This window comes from Mustela putorius, unplaced genomic scaffold (genome assembly GCF_011764305.1).
Source record: "Mustela putorius furo isolate JIRA1106 unplaced genomic scaffold, ASM1176430v1.1 tig00000174_pilon_pilon_pilon, whole genome shotgun sequence".
NCBI lineage: Eukaryota > Metazoa > Chordata > Mammalia > Carnivora > Mustelidae > Mustela > Mustela putorius.
In genome coordinates this window covers 43,949,050-43,967,877 of record NW_025421304.1, presented here as the reverse complement: position 1 = coordinate 43,967,877, position 18,828 = coordinate 43,949,050, and the positions used below count along the sequence as shown (strand labels likewise).

Genomic DNA, 18,828 nt, shown 5'->3' with positions numbered 1-18,828 from the left:
CAGCTCTCCAGGGCCTTTCCTGAGTCCGAAAGTGTTTCCGAGTGAGAGGCTCAAACAGTTTGTCTCGAGTCACACACGGTCCAACGCCACGTCCGCACATTGGCCAGCACGTGCACCGCCCCCAGGGTGGGAGCACTTCCAGAATGAAAACACACGGGCACCTGGGTGGCTCAGTGGGTTAAGCTGCTGCCTTCGGCTCAGGTCATCATCTCAGGGTCCTGGGATCGAGTCCTGCATCGGGCTCTCTGCTCGGCGGGGAGCCTGCTTCCCCCTCTCTCTCTGCCTGCCTCTCTGCCTACTTGTGATCTCTGTCTGTCAAATAAATAAATAAATAAAATCTTAAAAAAAAAAAAAAGGAATGAAAACACACACACACACGTCCTCGGTTCTCTTGGAGCCAGGGACGTGAGCACAGAGTGTCTCCCTCACCCGCAGTGCTGCAAACGGCGCGGGAATCCTGACGCTCTGGGGCCTGAGGTGGGTACCTGTGGGCCCACGGTCACAGCCGCGTTATTCCAAGAGCCGGGGCCGTCCGCCAGCAGGGGACTGGCCACGTGGGGGGACTATTAGCCTTAAATGAAGTCCCACCACATGCACTGCAAGAAGACATGACCCTGGGGACTCACAGAGCTGCTGTGCCCTCGAGGGTCCTAGAAGTCTCAGATCCGTGGAGACAGAGAGCAGGGCTGTGGCTGCCGGGGGCTGGGGAGTTAGTGTTTAATGGGGACAGAGTCCCAGTTGGTGAAGAGGAGAAGGCTCGAGAGCCAGACGGTGGTGGGTGCACAGTGAGAACATACTTAATATCCCTGAAGGAAGCACTCGTAAATGGTTAAAATGATCAATGTTATTATATATGTCACCACAGCAAGAATAAAGTGAGGCACATGGCCGGTCCTATCAGTGAAGCATCTCACCCTTGCTCTCAGTTGTAAGTCTGAGCCCCATGTTGGGTGTAGACTTAAAGATAAAATCTCTAAAAAACAAATAGATAGGGGCGCCTGGGTGGCTCAGTGGTTAAGTGTCCGCCTTCAGCTCAGGTCATGATCCGGGGTCCTGGGATCAAGCCCCGCATCGGGCTCTCTGCTCAGTGGGAAGCCTGCTTCTCCTCTCCCTCTGCCTGCTGTTCTGCCTACTTGTGCTCTCTGTCAAATATTTAAAAAAAATAATAATAAAACAAATAAAATCTTAAAAAGGAGCCGTTCCAGTCACTCCCAACCCTGAGATCAAGAGTTGCAGGCTCCCGGACTGAGCAGCCGGGCGTCCCGTGTCCCCTCTACCCTCTGAGCGGCACAGCCCACTGGGTTCATCCAAGACTGGAAACGGGGTCATGACCTGCCCTGCCCTTTGGGCTCCCAGGGTTTCCCCTTTCTTTTCTACCGTCACCGTCAAACCTGAGTCTCTGGATGGAGCCGGGTGACAGACATGCTGACACCAGCCTCCTCTCGTTACTCACACCTGGGGCAGGTGTGTGGTGGGGACACAGACCAGTCGCTGCAGGTAAGTGAAATGCCTGGAAGCACGAGCGTGAGGTTCCGGAACAGGACGCCAGCTGCACGGTCCATCTAGAGAGTAGGTCTCGGGAAGACAGCCTTCCACACCCAAGAGCAGGCTGGGTGAGGGGCACCCACCGTCCATCTCCACCAGAAGCTGGTTGAGCGTCTGCTCTTCCTCCGTGTTGGAGAAACCGGACATGGTGGTAGACCGTTTCTTGCCCACGGCGTCGATCTCATCAATGTAGACGATGCAGGGCGCTCGAGCCCGGGCTTCCTTGAAGAGGCTCCGGACGCGGGCAGCGCCAAGGCCTGAGACGACACGGGGACCCAGAGTCAGACAGGTAATGGGCGATGAGCCCAACCCTCGTGCCAGTGGCCAGAGCTGCCCCGAGGATGACCGGGTCTCCCGGAGTCCCCCTGCCGGACGCTCACCCTCCTGCACTCCCCAGGCCACACACAGAAGCAGCTTCAACGAACATCACTGCCCAGTTCCCTCCATAAACGTGTCCAGTAACCCAGGTTTCACGTGTCCTTCCCTGTCCCCCTGGGCCCCTGTCTACCCGGCTGCCTGAGGAAGGGCGTGTGATGGCAGAGACCTCGCTGCACAGATGGTCGGGCAAACCTGTCCGCAGCCCCCCAGCAATACCGACCTCCAATGACCTCCACGAACTCCGGGCCGGCCATCGCCAAAAAGGGCACCTGGGCCTCCGTCGCCACCGCCTTGGCCAGAAGGGTCTTCCCGCAGCCGGGGGGCCCGAGCAACAGCGCACCTTTTGGGACTTTGGCGCCCAGCTGAAGGAAGCGCTCTGGGCTCTGGAAAAGCAGACCACGGCGCGCTGGTCATAGGTGTTTGGGAATTTCCAAAACAGGACTCCCATGGAGCTCAGCTCCTGTACCATCTGGAATCAGCCACGGTTCACGTGGGGGAGGAAGCGGAGTGCTCCGGCCGTGGCCAGGCATCCCGGGGGGTCTGGGGTGCGGTCAGCCAGGGGTTCCTGGTCACCCACAGGGCCCCGGCTCTCCGATGGGCACCCAGCTGTGCCCCCGGCCTGTCTGGCTGGCTGAGCCCACGCGCCCACACCCGCCCCTGCAAGGCCGCACCTTCAGGTAATCCACAAACTCTCTGACTTCTAACTTGGCTTCGTGCATCCCCGCCACATCTTTGAAGCTGACGCCTTTCCCCATCTTGCCGTCCACAATCGTGAAACGAGCCACTTTAAGCTGGTTCTGGGCAGAAAGAACAAAGGGCAGGTTCTGTGAAATGACAGGAGACGTGAGCCCCTCGGGTTGCGGCTGCCGGCACGAGGCGGCTGTGTGTCCCTGGGGCCCCGGCTCCCCCAAGCCTGGCTCTCCTCACACCCTCTCCGCTCAGACAGAGGGAGGTGAAGCCGTCTTCTGGGCATCCAAGGGAAAATGTTTACTATGCATTGTGAACAGTAAAAAAATTCTCTAGCATCTAGCAATTTGCCTTTAAAAAAAAAAATAACAACCCTTAAACCACCCCCGTTCCAAACAAGGTAATTCAATATCTGCAGCAGATCGGCTGTAGTTTTCTTTCTTTCTTTTTTTTTTTTTTTTAAAGATTTTATTTATTTATTTGACAGAGAGAGATCACAAGTAGGCAGAGAGGCAGGCAGAGAGAGAGGAGGAAGCAGGCTCCCTGCCGAGCAGAGAACCCGATGCGGGACTCGATCCCAGGACCCTGAGATCATGACCTGAGCCGAAGGCAGAGGCTTAACCCACGGAGCCCCCCAGACGCCCCCCCCGTCTAATTTTCTATACGGCTTTTCCCACTATGGTGAAGCGCTCTGATTGTCAGAGAATGCGGTAACTCACAGCTCTAGGAAGGTTTGGTAGAAACGCTAGCTGGTTAATTTCTGGAATGCAGCCCGGCAAGACAAAGGTCTCGGTGAGGGATGCAACCCTGCGCTACCAGGTGGAGCAGCAGGCCCCCCAAAGACAGGTGTGCCCCAGCTCCATCACAGTATTAGCGAGACACAGCAAGGGCGAGGAACAGCCCCAGGACGCCTGGGGCTCGGTCCACAAAGCATCTGCCTTCAGCGCAGGTCATGATCCCGCAGTCCTGGGGTTGAGCCTCTCATCAGGCTCCCCTCTCAGCAGGGAACCTGCTTCTTCCTCTGCCTCTGCCTGCCCCCACTCCCCCTACCTGTGCTCGCTCTCTGTCAAACAATAAAATCTTAAAAAACATTTTTTTTTTAAGAAATAAATAAACAGCCCCGAGTATGTAAGCCTGGTGAACCTGGCTGAGTGAAACCCAACAGCTCCACAACGAGACACCATCAACTACAGACAGGAACACGTGCCTGGTCCCAGTGGAAACCTGCCTCAGTTCCCAGGTCGGTGACCAGAGGGTACCCTCTGCAGACCTGCTCCAAGCAGGCCTTGGGTGCCTCCCAGCACCCCTGCGGACAGGATTACCTGGCCAGATGAGACCTGCCAGGGAGGGACAGTGCATGTTACCACGAAGGCCACCACACAATAGGAGGGCTTTGTTGTTTTGGTTTTTTTTTTAAGTAAACTTTATATCCAACTTGGGGCCCGAACTCAAGCTTCCCGTGCTCTACCGAGTGAGCCAGCCAGGCGCCCCAGGAGAATGCTTTTAAAGTGTACTGAGGTTTGGGGCACCTGGCTGGCTCAGTCCGTAGAGCATGTGATGCTTGACCTTGGGGTCTTGATATCGAGCCCTCCATTGGGTGTAGAGATTACTTAAAAAAAAAATAGAATATTAAAAAAAAAAATAAAAGTAAAATAAGAACATAAAGACAACCTTTACCAACTTCTCAGTGTCTTAGCTAGTAGGAAAAACCAAAAACGAAGTCATGTCCAGCCCCAGAAAAACTGCCGAACAAAGTGTCCGGCACACCCATGGGGCTCGGCTGCCTGGCGAGTCAGAGAGGGAGGGGCCTGGGCAGCTCTCGGTCGGCCCCTGTGGCCATGAACATGCGCTCACGGGAGTGTGCCAGGACCCTGCCCCCAAGCCCGAGCACAGACCCTAGGCCACAGGTGCCAAGAGACGGGCTCTCCACCACTTACGAAAGCACTGAGTCCTCCTTCCCTTCCGGTCATTCCGGCCAGACGGAACACGTACCACAGGATGGCCAGGCCCACGGCAGTCATCCCCAGGGCGTAGAGAGCACTAGCGGGGGAGAGGGACGGTCACGGGCAGGCGGCGCGCAGACCCGCTTCGCGTCGGGCCGCGGACGCTCTGATGAGGACGAGTGCAGCCCAATTCCCGTCCTTTGTGACCTGCCCCTCAACTGTCCCGGGAACACATCACAGCCTGATACGGCGGCGCGCCACGGCGTGAAGCCGAAACATGGACACGGCGCTGACCCTGTCCGCCAGGGCCTCCTGATAATGCCTGAAAGAACACACTTTTCACACGCGATGTACTTTTCTTTTCCACAGAGCGAGCGCGCAAGCAGGGAGAGGGAGAAGCAGACTCTCCGCTGAGCAGAGAGCCCGACGGAGGGCTTGGTCCCAGGACCCTGGGATGGTGATGTGAGGTGAAGGCAGACGCTTAACCGACTGAGCCACTCAGGTGCCCCGTATTTTATTTTCCAAAGTGACCCATCCGGGCCACCTGGGTGGCTGAATCAGTCAAGCGTCCGCCTTCGGCTCAGGTCATGATCCTGGGGTCCTGGGACTGAGCTCTGCATCAGGCTCTCTGCTCAGCGGGGAGTCTCCTTCTCCCTCTCCCAGTCCCCCAGTTCACGTTCTCTCTCTCAAATAAATAAGTAAAATCTGAAAAAAAAAAAAAGAAAATGTAGCCCACGAGTTTTGGCTGGTGAGGCAGAGTCGCAGAGCCACGGAGGAAGGCCCGGGCGCCAGGCGTGCCCCGCCGCTCCCTACGGAACTGGCTGTGAAGGCCTGCGCCCTCGGGGAGAATGGCTGTGGCTCAGGGGTGTCCGCCAGTCCTGGGCACCCCGCATCTTCTCGGACTGTGGTCACGTGGCCACGAGTGACCCTCTCTGCAGATGAGGTCCGGCCACCGGTGGTCCCCCGTGCCCGTTCAGTCCCCCGGGACTATGGGAGCGAGCGTCCCCCCCAAGGAGACGCAGGTTCTGCCGGCCCAACAGGGTCCCCGTCTCCACCCGCCACCTGGGAGCAAGAGTTTCTACGGGACCTCCCCGCTTCTCCCCTTTCTGTTCCATCTTCCCGTCTGTACACAACAGCAACCCCGGCCCAGGCGGAAGCGACAACTAGAGCAGGTGCGCGACGCTCTGACAGCCCCTGGGGCCCCTCCTCAGGCGGGCTCACAGCTCACACACCCACTGGCCCTCCCCGACGGCGGCTGGCCGAGGGCAGGCAGGGCCCGGGAGACGTGTTGGTCCGTCCTCACATTACGAAGCCAAGCCAGCTTTAGTTCAGGAGCCCAAATAATGGCCAACATACTTCCCGAAGAATCCTGTCCGCTTGTAGGAGACCGGTATCCTGTCCTTGCCTTCGATATTCAGGGCGTCCTCAGCGGCCCGGAGCTTCTCCTCAAACCTGTCGATGTTTGCCACCTGCATGCGGTACATCAGGGCCAGCCGCTGCGGGCAGAGAGCAGAGAGGTGTGGGGACACGTGGGCCGCGGCCAGCCGTGAGACAGCCCCCACGCCGGAGCCTCCGGGAGCTGAGCTTTCATCTGCCACCACAGACCTCGTCCACATCGCAGTCACAATAAGCTTTCGGTACGTGCGCTCGCTCTAATTTCACCAACAGGAATGTCTGAAGACAATGGAGGGCGCGCTTTGTGCGTTAAACTCACCACCCAGCCTCAGCTGTGCGTGCAGAACACCGCGACACGCGACAGCCACGAGCTGCTTGCCAGCACACAGGCAACTGGCTCAGGCAAGAGACAGGGACAGGGGTCTGGTGCTTGACCTCAAGCCAAACTGGACTCAGCTCTGTGGCTTTCTTCCTTCTCGGGAAGCCCCTCCTGGGGAGAGGAGCAGCTCAGGGAGACTGAGCAGGTGGCGCGCCCTCCGGGGTAGCAGCTTCCCTGAGAGAAGGCTCAGAGCAAGCCAGATGTCCACGCTGGGTCCCCAAATCCCTGCTCTGGGAGCTGAACTGAGCCACCCAGCAAGGGGCCATCCTGATGCTCTCCAGCGCCATGGACGGCATCATGCCAGTCCTACCTCATTCTTCTAAGGGCCCGGTTCAGATGTTTTCTAGAATGAACTTGTTCCAAGCGCAGCTTCTCAACACACTGTGGGATCTACACGGAGCAGCCCGCTTCTCCCCTGGCTCTGGAGGACCGCAGAAGGTTCCGTGTGGAATGAGCGGCTGCCCAGGGTGCATGTCACGGGTCAGCGGGCCAGAGGGGAGAGGCAGACGGGGCACCCACCAGCCACGACACACTGACGCTTGTCTGCGCTGGAACGCCCGGCGGCCTCAGGATTAACCTAACAGACCTCAAACATCTGATCTGGACTTCACCCACGCCTCCGTCACGCCAACACCCACCCAGATAGGTGAACAGAATGGTCATCAGCACGCGGGGCCAGGGGGAGCCTGTCACCCCAACTAGATGACAAGCTCTCGTAAACCGACGAGCAGCTATAAACACCATGGCAGGCCCTCAGCCCTCTCCAGACCCAGCCAGGGGTTACGGGTGCTGTCGTGACGGGCACAGTACTGTGCCCAGGACCACCTGGCTCCCTGGCAGCATCCTTACCAGACACCTGTCCTCCAGCACCTTACCTGGCCCACGGTCCCCACCACCCAAACTCCAACGACAAATGGAAAGGAGACTAAAGAAACGGGACAACCAAATACAATTCCTGGCCCCTGACAGGACCCTGGATTAAAAGCACTAATAAGGGGGCGCCTGGGGGGCTCAGTTGGTTAAGCCGCTGCCTTCGGCTCAGGCCATGGTTCCAGGGTCCTGGGATCAAGCCCCACATCAGGCTCTCTGCTCAGCAGAGAGCCTGCTTCTCTCTCTCCGCCTGTTGCTCTGCTTACTTGTGCTCTCTCTCTGTCAAATTATATAAATAAAATCTTGGGGCGCCTGGGTGGCTTAGTGGGTTAAGCTGCTGCCTTCGGCTCGGGTCATGATCTCGGGGTCCTGGGATCGAGTCCAACATTGGGCTCTCTGCTCAGCGGGAAGCCTGCTTCCCTCTCTCTCTCTCTCTCTGCCTGCCTCTCCATCTACTTGTGGTCTCTCTCTGTCAAATAAATAAATAAAATCTTTAAATAAATAAATAAATAGAATCTTGAAAAAAGAAAAAAGTACTAATAAGGGGCCCCTGGGGTTCCCACTCTTGATCTCAGCTCAGGTCTTGATCTCAGGGTGTGAGTTCATTCCCTGGGTTGGGCTCCATGCTCATGGAGGCTACCTAAAAACTAATAATTAAACAGTAATAAAATAGCTCTTGATGCTGGTTCGGAGACATCAGAGAACAGGATCAGGGAGAGTGCTCTGGAAAGTCTTCTTGCCTCACTACCTCTCCTGCGCCTGCCAGTGGTCTGGTTCTGGGGTGAGGGGACAGGGATCCCATCCATGACATGGAGCCAGCGCCTGGGGCCCCCTCCCCACCAATGCCCAGCCCTCCCCTGGGACCAGGCCGCACACTCCGCACCTGAGGTGGGGAGGTGAGCAGGCCCTGGCCCGGCCCTGGCTCTCTGCCCCACTCACAGCGCGTGCGGTTTCCTGCCCCGGGCCTCCAGGGATCCCCCTCGACATCTGCAGCCACCCCAGACCCATGGGGGGGGCCTCAGGGCCGCAGCTGCAGCCCCCGCCCCACCGTTCCAGCACGGCCCACTCACCGGCCGCCCGAACACCACGGCTCCAGGGTGCAAGTAGACCTCCACCACATCGCTCTCGGGCACCACCTGCACGCGTTGCACCTCGCCCTTGGCCAGCATCTCGTGCACAAAGTCGTTCCAGGAGATGCTGCCGCCGCTGGAGCTCAGCGCGTTCAGCAGGCTCATGATCACGGCGATGACGAACAGGGTGCGCAGCCGCTCCCGGTACATCTGGTCCTCCCGCTCCCGGCGCCGCCTCTCCTCTGCAAGCAGGGGGACCGGGGACAGCGTCACACACGGGACAGACACCAACCACACGCCATTCACGGCAGCGACACAGCACTCACCGGAGTCCCGTCTACTCAGAGCACAAAGCCAGGTGTACAGTCAGAAGCTTCGTGGGCCCAGCATGGGCTGATCTGCACACGGAGCCCTCTGCCAGGGCACCTCCGGCCCCCGCCCTCGTATGACCACCCCCGATGTGTGCCGCACAGAGGTGCAAGTTACTGTACCTTCTCCCCGTCTGCCCTCCACTCCCCAACAGCCACCTATCCGGGACACAGAAGGCGACCACTGAATTCAACACCACATCCAGCGACCTACGCTTCGTTCAAACCATCAAGTAAATCATCACATTAGGGTACACAGTGCATCGTGCCCAGTTCTTAGTGGGGGACAAAAAGACACAAAACTCAGCCCCTGGCCTTGGGACACATGGACACCTGGGGAAGCTGACGCGGGAGGTGAGGGCACACAGTGCAAGAAGCCAGGAGAAGCAGCTCCCGGCACGGCTGTCGCCGGCAGCTCCGGGACGAAGAGTGAGCACACTGGGAGGGCCGCAGAAGTCTCCTCCCCCAGCGCACAGACCAGAGAGGGTCCTACGTAGACACCCAAGGCCAGGCCACGGTCTTCCTCCCAGACCAGCCGGTCGGCGGAGCCAGCCGGGGCGGAGGGCCGCCTGGGCACCTGGACGACGCCCTCCATCTTCCCACCTGCCAGTGCTCTGAGGCACCCGCACACCAAAGGCCTGGACTCTGGTGCGGCTCTCCCCTCTGCTCTCCCCCCGCCCCACAGCCTGTTCTCCCGACACCCCAACCAGACTCCACTGGGCCCGTCACGAGCGATCTTTGAGAAGCGCACATGCTGTCTGGCAGCAGTCCTGCCCAGGACTGCCCTGACCTGGCTCGGCAAGACCACTTACTTCTCCTGCACAGACACAGCACCCAGCCAGGGTGGGGGAGAACAGCGAGGGCCCTGCACACACCCGGGGCTCAGACCATGCTGCCCGTGTGGTCACTTCTCCAGGGACAAGCGCACAGCTGGACCTCAGTGCCCACTCACTTCCCTCTGCCCTACCTGCCGTCTGTCCACACACACTGCCCTCCTCTTGACCTGGCCGTTCAGAGGAAACGAAAGGCATTTTAAATCAGTTGAAAAACAAAAAAATGGGGGGCACCTGGGTGGCTCAGTGGGTTAAAGCCTCTGCCTTCGGCTCAGGTCATGATCTCGGGGTTCTGGGATCGAGCCCCGCATCGGGCTCTCTGCTCAGCGGGAAGCCTGCTTCCTCCTCTCTCTCTGCCTGCCTCTCTGCCTGGCTGTGATCTCTGCCTGTCCAATAAATAAATAAAATCTTTAAAAAAAAAAATGAATCTGACGGAGAAGCCTGGGTCCGCAATCATTCTGAAGACGTAAAAGCACATTTCTGCTGTTACCTTACCTGAGAATGGTCGCTAACAGCAAATTTAATATCTAATACCCAAAGTCACAACCAGCAGGGAAGTAAAGACGCCCCGTCTCAGAAAGCAGACTTGACGTTCTCAGGTGAGCAGGTACTTATTTAGAAACCATGCGTTTCGTTTAACTCGCTATTTAGGCAGTCTACTTAAGTCCCAGTCATCAAAACCGGAGAGCCGGGATACGCCATCAGCAGAGGCTCTGTGACCGCGCAGATCTTGATGTTGTGTGCACCCCGTGCTCCCGGCCGGTGGCTGTGGCATACAAGCTGCTGGCAGGACTTACAAACTTGGCCCAGGGCCCGTGGCGACACAGCCCTTCCTTACCGCTCTGCCTGCCACACGTCACACCCCTCCTGGAGAAGGACTTGCAGCGACCGTACAGCTCACACACACCTGTTTGCAGAGTGTGGAAGAGGTCTAGGATGCAAAAGGTATGGCTTGGTTCCATTTATTTCTTTATTTATTTTTTAAAAGATTTCATTTCCTTTTTTAAGTCATCTCTACACACTACGTGGGGCTCCAACCCACAACCCGAGGGATCGAGAGTCACATGTTCCAGCGACAATCAGCAGGGCACCCCAGATAAGGCTTGGTTTTAAGTAACAGACAGCTTTGCACGTTTTCCTAAGAATTTCTAAACAATAAAAAGACAGCTTTGATTTAGGCTCCAATAAATACAAATCCAACCCTTTTCCAGTAAAAACCAGCCAGGTGTTCTGTCACACATGGAACTGCCCCTGTCGGCCTATCTCAGGGAGAAGGACCTCCTAGCCAGGCCTGGAGGCTGCAGACCCCATTATTAGAGGACTCTGTAGGCTCAGGAGAGGGAGGTCCCAACCCAGAGTAGTCACTGCTCTGAAGGTCCAGGACGGTGCATGGAGGTCCGGCAAAAATCGTCTGCCATCTCAACAGAACTACCTGCTTCTGAGCCACAATCACCCCGAGTCCTCCTCCCTGGGCAGGAGAGGGACGCGGCACACCCCACGCAGACAGGACCCGTCCAGTGACGAGGGTCTGCAAACACGTGTTCTGTCCATTCGCACTAACCCAGCCCACAAGGTGCGGTGAGCTGGCCCAGCACACTGTCCAGGGGTCCAAATGAGAAAGCCCTCATGTCTTGGCTAGGGGTCTCAAAAGACACAGAAAGCACCCTGTTTCCTTAACTCACTGAATGTACTTCTGAAACGTGGCCCAAGGACATCGATGTAAAACACAAACTGCCCGGACGCCCCGTGGGCTCAGGTCGCAGAGCGCGCAACTCTGGATCCCATGCTTGCAGCGGCTACTAAAAATAAAATCCCTTGAAAACAAGCGAAAAGCCCACATATCTTCAGCGCTGGCCAGGTAGGAAGTCCCAGGGGCCGGTCGCAGAAGGGCAGCAGGCGAGCAGGACAGGAAGACGTGCGCGAGCGACAGAGCACTCGCTCTGTGACAGTAAGACGTGCGAGGTCTGAGAGATACTAGCTGGACAATGGCCTTCATCACCGTGTCCCTCGAGGACCCCCTCGTCCACTCCCCCACTGTGGCTGCATCCGACCCACGGCACCCATGATGGCCGCACTCGGGCCCTGCGGCGCACATGGACTTCGGCTCCTGACGCCAATGACAGGCTTGGAGAGAACCGAGGGCCAAGCCCAGGAAACACTGCTGCTTCCTGGCCACCCGCCTGTCCGCCTGCGGGACAGACCCCCCGGAGACTCTGGTGCCACAGTCCCTCTTCAGGGGGCGGTGTCCCTCATTGCCAGGGTGCCCTACAGCAGCCACCCACCCACCGGCCACTGACCGCCACAGCTGAGTTTCAGGGCTGCCCCAGGCTTTCAGCCTGGAAACTCTCGTGGAAGAACTTACTCCTGCGTACCCTGCACACGGGCTCAGGGTGAGATGCTCAGGGGATCGCAGTGACAATCCAGTTCTGCCCAACACTCATCGGCGCCAGGCCCACCCCAGAGAGATACGGCGTCCCCAGAGGAGGCTCGTGGAGTCTCCTCACTTCTCAGGGACCAGCACCACTAACACCACAGCAGTCTGGAAATCCCAGCAACTACTTTTTTAGCTACACTTTGTGTTCTGTGACACCGCAGGGTCACGGGTAATCACAGGTGGTTACACAAGAGCAAGCAAATCGTGACCGTCTCGTGATAAACAATGGCACGAGGCAGGCAGAGGAGATGCAGACGTGCTCCCGACACAGGCCGCTGCAGGGGGAGCGTGCGACACAAGTGGGAAGACCCCATGCGACGCTGGCTTCTGCTTCTGGTGTCCCTCGTGCTGCAGCACTGGTTCCTGGCACTGTGACGCAGGCCACCCGTGGGGAGCTGCAGTCCCGCATCTACAGTCTGCCTAGCGGCTGCAGCCACTCCTCGGGACATCACGGCTGTCCGTCAGACCGCACGTTTGCGGGGGACCCGGACCCCAGCGCTCCGCCCGCCTCCTCCTCCAACCTGGTCACCGCTGCTTTTGTTCCAGGCCTTTCCCATTCTGAGACAGGAAATATTCCCCGTGCTTGTTCCTAACTCTCCTAGGGTTTCGCTTTGTAGATTTAATGACTTAATCCATGCCGAATTTATTCTGGTCCGTGCGATACAGTCTCTCTGCAAGGAACAGCAGCTGATCCAAATCACTTTGTACACGAGCCTCCCGTCTGCTACTGCGGGAAATGCCACTGCAGTCACATATGAATTCCTAGATATGCCAGACTCTGCCCCCGGATTCCCCCTCTGGTTCCCTCAAATTCTATTACTAGACCAACACATTCATTTTTGGGGAGAAAGATAATTTAATGTCTGCCGCCATCAGCCCCACTGGTATTTGTTTTCCAAAACCCTGTAGATTTTCTGATGACCCAAACCCTCATCTTCCACCCCTAAAAACCTTTTAACTCAGAAGCTTCTGAGAAGAGCCAAGTACCCCAGGAGCTTGCAGCCAAAGAAAGGAGTGATTGCCAGAGGGGACGCCCCATGAAGCCGGAAACAGGAATACCCACACCGAACCCAACCAACGGCCACAGGTTTCCACGAGTTAAAGCTGTTCCTAAAGAGCTCAAAGTTGGGGGGCACCAGGATGGCTCAGTTGCCGGAGCGTGCACCTCGCGCAGGGTCATGAGTTCAAGCCCCACATCGGGCATACAGATTAGTTTAAAAATAATAATAAAAAAATGGGGGCTCCTGGGTGGCTCAGTTAGTGAAGCGTCTGCCTTCAGCTCAGGTCATGATCCCAGGGTCCTGGGATGGAGCTCCATGTTGTCAGGCTGCCGCAGGGTGGGGAGCCTGCTTCTCCCTCTCCTGCTACCCCTCCTCCCTCCAAACTCCGTCCCCTCACTCTGGCTCATGCTCTGTCTCTCTCTCTTAAATAAATTAACAAATAGTAAATGAATAAAAATGAATAAGCAGGGCGCCTGGGTGGCTCAGTTGGTTGAGCATCTGCCTTCGGCTCGGGTCATATGGGATCGAGCACCACATCGGGGTCCCAGCTCAGTGGGGAACCAGCGTCTCCCTCTCCCCCTGCTGTGTGCACTCTCTCTCTCCCTCTCTGTCAAATAAATAAATAAAAATCTTAAAATCAAACAAGTACACCAAACAAAAGTACGAAGTATGCACCTAAGTACAAAGAAGTTCCTTGACAAGACAATCATTTCTCTGTGTGTCCTTTGGAGACTCCGCACAGACGGGGGACAATAATGGGGTCGTTACGAGGTGAGAAGTAATGGGGAAGACAAACGAGTCACTCAGTACAGTGCTGAGCGCACGTCAGCCGTCGCCACGGGCTAACCCTTTCCGCTGCTGGGAGCGCCAGCTGCCGGCTTTTACCTTAGAGCCCACTCAGTTTAAACTGACCTTTTATTCCCTCACCCCTTTGCCCAGAGTCCTAATTCTACAGGGAAGGAGACTCCAGATTTGCAAGGTAGGCTGCTGCGAGCTGGGGTACACAGGGGTCACTCACATGGTTCAGTGATGTCCCCCCACTTCCTGAAGGCCATCACAGAACCAGCCTCTCTTCTGGGGGCTGCTTCTCAGGTCTTCCACGTCATCTGGAACGTGTGTAGGGTCCAACCAAGGTGTCCCGCTGCCTTCCTCCCCACCCCACAACACTTGAGTTCAAGGCAGATGGAGACTCACGCTTTCCGCACAGAGGACAGTAATTCTGCCTGCCTGATGTCTGGAAAGAACAGGGGACACAGGTGCTGACGGAAACACCTCTAATGGACAAGCAGGAAAAGGTCCAGTAACCACATTCAAGACCGGGGTACGTGTGCTCAGAGTCAGGGAGACCCGGGGGCCTGGGTGCACCCGACATTTGTCATTAACCTTCCTTTTTTTTTTAGACTTACTTATTTTGAGAGAGTGGGGTCCCAGAGGAAGAGAGAATCTCAAGCAGACTCCCCGCTGAGTGTGGGGTTTGAGCTCACGACCCTGAGACCATGACCTGAGCTGTAACCAAGAGCTGGATGCTCAACCCACTGAGCCACGGCCCGCCCCTGGACTCACCCCACTTTTAAGCAGGTTTCCTGTTGCTGAGACCAGAACACACATCGGATGACAACTAAGGTAGCCATTATTTAAGAAAGTCAGACAGATGTACCTTCATCGTCTTCAGGGGTCCTCCCCTTAGATCTATCTTTGTCCTCACTCTTCTGCTTTGGCGTGGAGGTGTTAAAATAGCGAGTGGCACCTACAAGGGACAGGAGACATGTTTAACGAGGTCTCTGCCCCTACAGGGGGCACTCAAGGGAAGAGCATCTTCATCAGGAACCTGAACAGCAGCCACCTGAAGCCTACGGGCGTAAGATTCGGAAGGAGAGGGTCCTCCTCAGTCAGCAGCTGCTACTCGGAGAATAATCACTCGAACTTACAGAGTGTCTCTGCAATTTAAATTAGCAATGTGAAGGGATAAAACTTCCTCATGAATGTATCCTGGGGAAGCCTCGTGAGTTTGCTGGGCAACAACCCTTCAATAACCACATTCACTCAAAACAAATTTAAATAAATGAGCAACACAGAGGCTCGACAGAGGCGTCAACAGCAACCCAGTGGCCACCATCACCAAGACACAACACTCCTCCCACGAGAGGCTCAGTCTGGCCCACTGTCTAACTGAACTGATGTTTACAAGGAGAGGACGGAGAGTCTCACCAACCGTGACAGCTGTCTTTCCTCACAAGGTTAAGAGAACCAGAAATGGGACTCCTTGATGGTCCCTGGACACAGGACCAGGCGGTCTAGAGAGTGAGCTGTGTGCCCTGGGCACAGGCATACTCTTAAGTGGGGAGACAAACATAGGAGGCAAGCATGTGGCTGACCACATGTGGGCACCAAGCTGTGGAACGTCCTTTAGGAATTGGGGGATTTCACTTTTCACCATTCCAACTGGATATACTGGGGGGGTGGGGGGGTGTATAAGATCAACCTTGTCAACCCTAAAGGTCCTAAATCCTTGGACCTAAGATCTCTCTTGAAGATGTCATGTGTCTCACTAAATGAAAAAACTATTGTTAAAATTACTTGTGGCTGTTCGTAGTTCCCTTCTGGGTGTAAGACACAGAGTCACTCCGAAGATCTGACCGGGCGTTGGTGCAGCTGGCTGGAGAATTCGGAAGAGCTTGGAAGCCCAATCCCTGCCATACAGCAGAATTTTTTAAGAGTGGGGAGGAGACTCAGATAAGTGCACTCGGCCGTTCAGACCTTGGTCGGTCTGTCTGACTGCACTTCACAGCATCTCAGGGCTCCCGAGAAACAGAAGCCAAAGTCCCCTGAGTGATTTCCTCTCTCTGTCAGCGTCAAACCAGCTGCTCCACTGACTCATTTACAACTGTCACAGCATGCACCGGTCACCTGTTTCAGAAGGTACACACCTAAGAGTCTCCAGAGTCTGACTGGGTTCTGGAGGAGATGCTGTTCCAACAACAATCCACTGCACCCTCCGAAGGCTGGGGTTAGCTGGTGCAGCGGCAAAGTCTGAAAAGAAACAAAAAAATCCAAAGGATGGGCTGTAATCTACAGCAGAATTATAATTCAAACTGGTCCTTGAGTTATGGTAAAACAGAACAACAATAACAAATTAGGACCTAAAATGAGAGTTGAGCTCCTAAGAGAGAACTGGAGGGAATCACCAGCCAAAACGGCAGCAGGACAGGGGCTCTGTGTTTTCTGCCTCAACAGCTGACCTGAGCAGAGCCCGGAGCCCACCTTCAGGAGAGTGCTGGGTTAAGGCAGGTCCATGACACCTGAAGCGGCAAGACGCAGGTCAGGTACACGCACAGTGCTTTGCTCACACAAAACTGTCAGCGCCTTGGGACCAACAGCCAAGGGCCATGTGAAGTCCTCCTCGAGAGATCGGACCCACCTGAGCCAACTACGAAACAGTTCTCCGTGACACTCTCACTGGGCTCAGTTTTTAAAACTTTTTTGGGGGGAGCCCCTGGGTGACTCAGTCACTGAAGCATCTGCCTTGGGCTGGGGTCTTGATCCCGGGGTCCTGGGATGGAGCCCTGCCTCTGGCTCCCTGCTCGGCCACGGGTCGGCTTCTCCCTCGCTCTCTAGAATTAGCGGAGCAGAGGGAGAGGGAGAAGCGGACCCCAGGGGTCGAGGGCCTCCGGGAGCATGACCTGAGCCACCCAAGCGCCCCTTAAAATAAGTGTTTTTTAAGATTTTATTTCCAAGTACTGTCCACAGCCACGTGGGTGGGGCTCGGACTCCCCACCCGAGGATGCAGTCGGAGTCTGCACCGACTGGGCCAGGGACGCCTGGACTCGGTTTTCAGACGCCAGGACAACGAGCAGCGGCGGAAAGTACCAACACACCCGAGGGAGGGGAGAGGCAGGCCGGGCCTCTGCGGAGTCTCTTCCGGGCTGCGGGCGGCCTCCCCGCACCCGCAGGCGCCGCTCTCGTTCGGGTTCGGTCCCAGCTGGGGGCCGGGGGTCAGGGGCGGAATCGGGGCGGAATCGGAGCTGGGGGGCGGGGGTTCCGGCCGGAGGTCAGGGGCTGGAAGGCGTGAGCCCGGCCCGGCGTCGGCAGGTACCTGCTTGGCGTGGCCTCGGGCCCCCACGAGTCGGGTCGGAGGCCTGTGGACGAAGTGCCAGCACCTCCTCCCGGCCCCGGCGGCGAGGCCCAGGCTCCAGCGCAAGCAGCGGCCCCGCAGTGGCGCCGACCCCGCTGCCCGACCCGGGCAGAGGGCTCGCGGCAGCAGCAGCAGCGCGGCCGCCATGTTGGCCCCGGAGCGGCGCCTGCGCGGTGGGCGAGCCCCGGAGCGGCGCCTGCGCGGTGGGCGAGCCCGGAGCGGCGCCTGCGCGGTGGGCGAGCCCCGGAGCGGCGCCTGCGCGGTGGGCGAGCCCCGGAGCGGCGCCTGCGCGGTGGCGGCTGTTCGGGCGGGTTCCCCGCGCCCCGCGGCGCCCCCGGCCGCCCTGGCGTTCCCTAGCGGTGACTTAGGTGCCGCCGGGTGCGGAGCGCCGCGAGTCCAGCCCGGGAGGTAGGGTGTCGGGACTCCGCGCCGCGGCCACGCCGTCCCCGGGCGTCGCTGCTGGGGGGGGACCGCCGGGTCCCGGGGTTACGGGGCGAAGCGAGGGAGGCCGAGGGAACCGCGCCCAGAGAGCGGCCCTCGGACCCCGACTTCGGACCCGGCCGCGGACCCGACTCGCACCTGGGACCCGGCCGCGGACCCCGACCCCGACCCCCACGCGCGACCCGGCCGCGGACCGCGACCCCCGCGCGGGACCCCGTCTCCGGGCTGTAGGGCCTTGCGCTGGGTTCGCGGCTCCGCGGAGGGAGGCGGACCCTCGGCCTGCGGGTCTCCTCTCTGCCGGGGCGCGGCGGCGTTCGAAGTCGTCCGGCGCGGGTCGTCGGAGCGGGGCCCGGAGACGGCCCGTCCCTGCCCGCAGCAGCCCCTGCCCCGGCCGCCTCTGCTCCCGGCGCCGGAGCGGCCGCTTGGAGGCCACTGACTGCGGAGCTTCCCGTCCGGAGACGACGCCTTCCGCCTCCCCCGCCGTCCTGCAGCGCGTCCGTTTGCTCTGTTTCCCCGAATCTGCTTATCGGGGCGCCTGGTGGCTCGGAGGGCTGAGCCGCGGCCTTCGGCTCGGGTCATGATCCCGGGGTCGTGGGATCGAGCCCCGCATCGGGCTCTCTGCTCGGCGGGGAGCCTGCTTCCTCCTCTCTCTGCCTGCTTGTGATCTCTGTCTGTCAAATAAATAAATAAAATCTTAAAAAAAAAAAAATCTTAAAAAAAAAAAAAGAATTTGTTCATTTATTAGAGCACGAGCAGGGGGAGGGCCAGAGGGGGAGGGAGAAGCAGGCTTCCTGCAGAGCAGGGAGGACGTCCTGGGACTGACCCCAGGACCCCAAAATCATGACCTGAGCCCCCCCCAGGCACCCTTCCCCCCTCCCCCGCAAGAGAGAATGTTAACTGGCGCCCAGTCCATTCCAGACACTCTCTTTGTTCCAAGATTTTATTGGGGGGGGGGAGACTGACAGGCTGGGTCCCAGGACCCTGAGATCAGACGGGGCCGAAGGAAGGCCCACCGTGAGCAGACTGAGCCCCCCCCCCCCCCCCCCGTGTCCCCATATCAGATACTCTTCCTTTTTTTTTAAGATTTTATTTATTCGACAGACAGAGATCATAAGTCATAAGTGGGGGCGGTGAGCAGGCTCCCCGCCAAGCACGGAGCCCTGTGCACAGCTCGGTCCCAGGACCCCGGGATCATGACCTGAGCCGAAGGCAGAGGCTTAACCCACTGAGCCTCCAGGCGCCCCTAGACACTTCTGTTCTCGACTCCGGTCCACTATTTTACAGATGAGGAAACAGTCAAAAATGAACCGGTCTGAGTTGGCTGCCGAGAAGGGACACCACAGAGTCTCAGA

At 57.9% G+C, this 18,828-nt stretch overlaps 1 protein-coding gene across 3 annotated transcripts in view; it reads right to left on the bottom strand.

Annotated features, from left to right (window-relative positions):
- The window catches only part of SPG7 (SPG7 matrix AAA peptidase subunit, paraplegin), a 28,748-nt gene extending 11,519 nt beyond the window's left edge, over positions 1-17,229 (bottom strand). The window contains exons 1-9 of one of the 3 annotated variants that reach the window (XM_045076466.1): positions 16,997-17,229; positions 15,831-15,933; positions 14,561-14,650; positions 8,268-8,509; positions 5,910-6,049; positions 4,548-4,650; positions 2,595-2,720; positions 2,144-2,306; positions 1,629-1,802 (exon numbers count right to left, since the gene is read on the bottom strand). In XM_045076466.1, the coding sequence (XP_044932401.1) occupies positions 1,629-1,802; positions 2,144-2,306; positions 2,595-2,720; positions 4,548-4,650; positions 5,910-6,049; positions 8,268-8,509; positions 14,561-14,650; positions 15,831-15,933; positions 16,997-17,182 (1,327 nt within the window). In that variant the 5' untranslated portion in view covers positions 17,183-17,229. The remainder of the gene's footprint in view (positions 1-1,628; positions 1,803-2,143; positions 2,307-2,594; positions 2,721-4,547; positions 4,651-5,909; positions 6,050-8,267; positions 8,510-14,560; positions 14,651-15,830; positions 15,934-16,996) is intronic. The other 2 variants (XM_013056866.2, XM_045076467.1) reach the window with 2 other exon arrangements.
- Between the last annotated feature and the right edge of the window lie 1,599 nt (positions 17,230-18,828).